Raw genomic sequence first — 6,232 nt, 5'->3', positions numbered from 1 at the left:
TTGTAAACTGGAATAATAATAATAATAATGGCATTTTTGCAGGTAAATGAAGCTTAAATATTGTTGCTAGAACTTGTGATTATGTCAAATAACCTTTTTAATGTTAAAGGTTAAAAGGCTGCAAAAGTTTAGTTGTTGGTTGTTAAGGCAAGATAAAAAATAATAATTTTGAGAGGTTGATGATATCGAATTACTCAACAGGAAAATGTACTTCATATTATTATGGGATATATGAGAAGATATAGTTTCCGTTGAGTGTAGATGTGGATGAAGAGGATTGCTATGTACTTACATGGTATGCTGTTATCTGATTACATGAATCGCGTGTTCTATATTTCAAAGGCAAACATTTGAGTGTCATTGTATTAAGACGTGACTTGGAATTTGGAAAGCAGGCTAAAGATGCCTTACCTTACCGGGCTTATGTTCTTCACAACCTCTATGTTAAGTGTTCACCACAAGTCTTATGTTTATGGAATTTAAGAGGTTTCAGATTTAAACTGATTCGTCGCCAAAAGAAATGACAAGATTGACCTTAGAATGGTAACTTTCCGTTAAAGAGTTGTTGTTAACTTGTTATTATTATCATTATTATTAATGGTGGAAAGGACACATGTCATGCTAGCTGAATAATTTAGTCCCTTTTTTCCTCAAAACTCTGAATATGCTTATTGGGGTTTAGTGTGATATCGTTGTGGCTTTCGTAGAACTCTTCTAAGTGTGATATAATAGTCCCTTGCATTTGTAAGACTTGATATTCTGAGAGGAATCACCTTGTGGATTTCGTGCTGTCTGTTCTAGCATGTACTAAACTGAAGCTTTATGTTCCTGAAATTGTTAGCAGGTTTAAATGGATATCGAATACATAACAAGTTTAGCCACAAAAGGCGTTGTTTTGTAAGTAGTTGCTATAATTAGGAGTGGAAAAGGCACACGTAACGCCATATGCTGCACGAGTTATTATTTTTGGCAAGTGGTGTAAGGAAACACGTGAAGATGATTTTTCTCGTGATACGAATAGGGTTTTGGATTTTAGTTTAATTTCATTATCACTTCTATAGAACTCTTCTAACTGTAACACGATTTAGGGCTTCGGGTCTGAATTAAAGTTGCCTTATTTTTGTATGATATTTTATTTTGTAAGTACTGTCACTTTATTATGGAATTGCAGTTAGTCCACGACTTATAGGGCAGGTCCAGATCTTATGTTTCTAGAATGCTAAACAAGTTTAAATTGAGTTTACATCTTACACGTCCGCCTTTTATGAAGAGTTATTATTATTTGGATACATGGAAAGGATATATGACAGACTAACTGAATTTCATTTTTTCTGATGATCAGAATAAGAGGATTTGGATTTGGTTTTAGTTTAATTTCTTTTTCATGTCTAAAGATTCTTCTAAGTGTTAAATAATTAGAGGGTTGTGGGGTTCCTGAGTAAATCTATCTTAATTATATAAGATTCTTTATTATACGTATAGCATCACCTCGTTATGGAATTTCGCTTGGATTTGTTTATCATCTTGCTGAATTTTCGAATCTTTTTATATGGTTCATGACCTCTAGGCTAACCGCAGGCATTATGTTTTTGTAACTTTGAACAAGTTTAAATTGATTTTCCATCCAATAAGTGACTAGTTTCACATTAAATGCCTTTTTTGTTGAAGATTTACTATTAGGGTCGCGTTTATAACGAAACCCCTAAGCCCCAATAATTTTCTCACTTTAAAGAGTTCAATGGGCGTTGAAAGGAAATTGAACGAAAATCTAAAAACGCAATTCGAAGTATAATTAAGAAAAAAGGACGAACTTTAGTTAGCATAGCCTGTATGTTCTATCACACTGCTGAAGTTCGTTCTTTACCTGATTTTCCTCTACAGTTGGTAGGCTTTAATATAATTTCTTTTCATGTCTTTTGAGTTACATTTCGTCTCAAATATTTTGAGGCTTGTGAAATTTCTCTTAGATTTATTTATCACCTGACTGAACCTTGAATCATTTGGATAGTTCTACGGGCTATTAAGGTTGAACAAAGAACATTATACAAAGCCTTTTATTTCATCCCATAGAAGACTAATTTGACCTTATAAGTGCTTCTTTTTGTTGAATGGTAACTATTTGCACAAAATTCCTTAGCCCCAAATTAAAGAGCAATATGGACTTGAAAGGAAGTTAACAAAATCATGAGAATCCAATTTGGATGTTGAGGAAAATTTAGAAAAGGACGAGCTTTAGCTAGCATGACGAATATCTTTCATTATGCTAACTGAATTTCGTTCTTTTCCTCGTTCTCAAAATTTTATTCTACCTTTGGTTTTTAGTTTACTTTCACTTTTACATTCGTTTACCCCCTCAAAGTGTGTTTACATAATTTGGGTCTGTGGATATATTGGAAAAAAGTATCTTATTTCTGTAGGTGTCTTAGTTTTCTGATTGGAATCACCTCGTTGTAGAATTACACCTGGATCTGTCTGTCACCATACGGAATTTTGAATCATTTAAATGCTTTATGACCTCTATGCTAAATCACATGTCTCATGGTTATGAAATTATAAAGAAGTTTGAATCGATTACCATGCAATAAATGACTAATTTTAATCGGCCTTTTGTGTTTAACCGTTACTATTATTAGACATGATTATGTAAGAGTCTAAGAGAGTGGGAGACATGTGTCACACCAGCTGAAGTTAGCTTTTTTCTCTATTTAATCTTAAATTCTGGACTAAATGTATGTGTTTAGTTTTATAAAATTTTCACATCCATAGGCTCTTGTAAGGGTTAAATAATTTGGGGCTTAAGTCTTTAATATCTTTAATTTCCATGGATAACTTGTCCCTAGAAGCTTCAAAGAAGTTGCTTTCGGGGCATGTTTACTCTATGCGTGAGGAGGTAATAAATTGTGTATATATATAATCTTGCGTTTGACTTCAGATCTATGTAATGTTAGCAAGTAGAGCTTATTTATCTGGAAATGTATTTGTGTCTCTTTGGCATCATTAATTTTGGTTGAATTTTCATTTAAAGATCTCTCAAAAAAAAGTTTATCAAAAACTAAAAACTGTGGGCACGTATATATTAATTATTTATTTATTTATTTGGTTGGGTAGCATGAGATGATTGTCTTGTATATCTTTCAGGGTGATGTGGACAGTATGTTTTGTCGATATTATAGTCCAAGAAGCAATTGCAGTGCTAATGAACTTGCTGACAAGATCAAATCGTTTTGTGCTGAAGTGGAGCGCGAAGTCACTGAAATTGAAAGCTACAGGTAGCTTCCCGCGTTACTAAATTCACTTTACTAACTTTTTGTTTACATTTTACTTGAACTTGCAGCAAACTCCCAGAGATTGATTACGTGAATGTGTGTAAAACAGCACGAAGCATCAAAGCAAGAAGTATTGTGTAAGTAACTAGAAATTATTATAAATTTTCATTGCACAAAAGATTTAATAATTTATTTCCATTGCAGGCTTGGTACCAAGAACCTAAGAAGTCATTGTGAATTCGTCCTCGAGGCTGGCCTGATTTTTGACAAGGAAACGTAAGGGTTACCGTTTATCTTTGTTAATATTAATTAATTTTAAAAGATTTGTTTATCATCGTCAATTTTTTATGTTTTATTTCTCGTATGGCTATATAATTCTCATAAATTATCATCTGTATCTTTGTTATTTACTTTTTATATACACAATTAAATTTTAATGCAATAATCATTAAATATTTATACCCTTTTTGGGATTTTGCAGTTTATCTGATGCCGTTGTAGGTCTGAGGAGTCGGTTCGGGCGAATAAAAAGCCAATTTGAAACCTACCTTGAGGTACATCGCCTTTTATGATCTAGATTCATTTTCTGTTCTTGAATCATACTATATGGCGTCGTTCAACATATTGCTTCATATTGGAGATTAATGTAACATTATTGTTGCTCATGTATGACTAGTTATTAAATATAATGAATTTGTTTAATTCAGGGATTAAGTTTATCACCTCTATTGTATTCAACTACTAACAAACATAATAATGTATGATATCTTGGTTATCACATTCACCTCATTAATGCTTATCATAAACGATAAATTTTTATATGGCATGCTTTTAATATTTTGTTTTCATCTAGTTGAGATAAACCATACAATGATATATATGATATGCTTCTGTTAAATATTTTGTTTTCAACAAGTTTCTTTAATGATTTTAATGTTTTATTTACTCTTTCAGATGCATGATGCGATCGTTGAGAAAGAGAAGCAACTGGAAGAACCAAAGAAATGATGCGTGAGAGTTTGCTGGTTTTATGAAATTTCGATGCTTGTTAGTTGTAAAAGTTGTTGGTGCCTTTATGGTTAAAAACTATGTTAAGCTAAGATCTAGTTCAGAATTTGCATAAACTGTTGTTTTAAGTTGTTTGTTGGAGAATGGTTTTTTATGAAGTTGTTGATTTGTCATTTGTGATGTTTGTTTTCTGCTGCTACAAAGGCATTCTGTTTTTTCTTGATTTCCAGCGACCCGAAGGGTTTTTATATGGGTTAAACACACGATATCGAATATTTAAGTTTTTGTCATTCTTCTACTATACCTGCCTACCTGGCAAACTAGGGTGGGCGAGTTGGGTGTTGGGTCCGAATGGGTCGTTTTACTATTATAGCTGGATTGATTCCTGATTTTTTATTTTTACTACTCAGTGTTGCCGGTTTGAACTATTAAATATTTTAACCCGGCAGAACTACCCACAAGCAATATAAAGTCCAAATTAGCCAAAGTTTTACTTTTGTTCACAGTTGCCAGCCATATTATTACAATTTTTTTTAATGAAAATGTTATTATGTAGACTATTTTCTAGTTTAGCAAGAAACAGAATTTAGGCGTAATGTGCCATGCTATGGCATGTGTTATTGTTGTCCATGGCTTGTGGTGTAGACATGAAAATTATGTGGTATGTGTCATGTGTTATGTGCATGAAATTTATGTGTTATGTATCATGTGTTGTGTGCATAATATTTATATAAATATTATACCGTTAGTTACATTTTTCAGATGATATTCTAGTGCTTATTCGCATTAAAATGGTGTGGGTCTGAGTCTCATGTGATAGAAATTAAGCCTTGTGTTGTGGGTCTTAGTCTGGGTATCAAAGTCGCCACTTAATAACATTGCGAGGGGCGAACACCATCATAACGGAACACCATTTGATAATCTTTGTATACCAACCAATCATATATAGTCACTTCAACCGAATATCATATTTCACATAAAAGCCTCTACAACATGCCTTAGTGGTGTCTAAGGGTAAAAACAAAAAAAAAGGTACGCGTACATTGGAGTACTCGTTTTTGTTTTATTTTATTTTTTCACGGAAAGCCTCAATAAAGCCTCTCATAACACATGGTTTTAGATAAAATTTTAAAAGTAAATTTTAGAGGTTGTGTTTCACTAAAGAAAAATTGCATTTTTTGTACATAAAACAAAACCTTCTTTTAAACAAACAAATTTAACCAAAACAAAGTTATTTTTATAGTGTTTCTTGTTAGTTCTTTCTTAATAAGCCTATTTAAGTATGTATCAATGTCAAACATGAAAAGGGTAGTATCTAAAAAGCAAAACTGCATGTTTTTTTTTTTTTTTTTTGAAAAGGTAGGAATCATGTGAAAAATTATGGGATTCAAAAAATTAAATCATGTAGAAAGGCACTAATATAATGATACGTAAAAAGTGAATTTTTAAAATTTCATAACTGCATATAAAGATCTATAAAAGTCACAATAATATAATTTACGAGTTTCATAAAGAAACACTATGTGATTATGAGATTTCTTGTGTAACATCCAAGTTATTTATTTATAACTCTTGAAAAATTCATTTATATGATTTGATCAAAATACTATTTTAAACTTATATGACTCGTTTTAAAAAAAATTCAAATGAAGTGGTTTCTAGCTAACTCACATGATTTTTCTTTTCTTTCCTTTTTTTTTCAACAATAATAAGCGGATGTGATGGGTAAGTTTGGGTTTTACTTATTTACTATTGCAATTACTTTTGGTCTTGCGTGGGTGGGTGGGGGGTTGGATATTAATAAAAAAAACAAAAAGACAACGAGGAGACTCGTGTAGATGAGAACATCAAAGTTTTTATGGTGACCTCAATTTCATGCACTTCAGGTTTTATATCACTGTTTTATGTATTTATAGATGTTTTATGTATTTATAGATCTCTCTCATGTATTTATACAG

General features: G+C 31.8%; 1 protein-coding gene across 3 annotated transcripts; it reads left to right on the top strand.

Annotated features, from left to right (window-relative positions):
* Positions 1–223: 223 nt before the first annotated feature.
* Positions 224–4,558, top strand: LOC143602180 (uncharacterized). Of its 3 annotated transcripts, none has more exons than XM_077079381.1 (6): positions 224–295; positions 3,139–3,269; positions 3,335–3,403; positions 3,471–3,542; positions 3,748–3,820; positions 4,221–4,558. In XM_077079381.1, the coding sequence occupies exons 1-6, from the start codon at positions 293–295 to the stop codon at positions 4,272–4,274; spliced, it is 402 nt and encodes a 133-aa protein (XP_076935496.1). In that variant the 5' UTR covers positions 224–292; the 3' UTR covers positions 4,275–4,558. The 3 variants fall into 3 exon arrangements, with proteins under 3 accessions (XP_076935496.1, XP_076935495.1, XP_076935497.1); XM_077079380.1 differs by lacking the exon at positions 224–295 and adding an exon at positions 2,371–2,890; XM_077079382.1 differs by lacking the exon at positions 224–295 and adding an exon at positions 2,929–3,006.
* Positions 4,559–6,232: the final 1,674 nt, after the last annotated feature.

Source organism: Bidens hawaiensis, unplaced genomic scaffold (genome assembly GCF_021521415.1).
Source record: "Bidens hawaiensis isolate Kalapana, Puna unplaced genomic scaffold, B.hawaiensis_p1.1 tig00058093_1, whole genome shotgun sequence".
NCBI classification, from domain to species: Eukaryota; Viridiplantae; Streptophyta; class Magnoliopsida; order Asterales; family Asteraceae; genus Bidens; species Bidens hawaiensis.
This window is presented reverse-complemented; position numbering and strand designations above follow the sequence as displayed.

What these genes read in the sequence shown, in the direction of transcription:
- LOC143602180 (XM_077079380.1), top strand. Translation starts at nt 2,822, where the DNA reads ATGGATAACTTGTCCCTAGAAGCTTCAAAGAAGTTGCTTTCGGGGCAT. An exon ending in ATCAAAGCAAGAAGTATTGT is followed by an intron (nt 3,404 to 3,470) that starts GTAAGTAACTAG and finishes TTTCCATTGCAG; the next exon opens with GCTTGGTACCAAGAACCTAA. An exon ending in CTGATTTTTGACAAGGAAAC is followed by an intron (nt 3,543 to 3,747) that starts GTAAGGGTTACC and finishes GGGATTTTGCAG; the next exon opens with TTTATCTGATGCCGTTGTAG.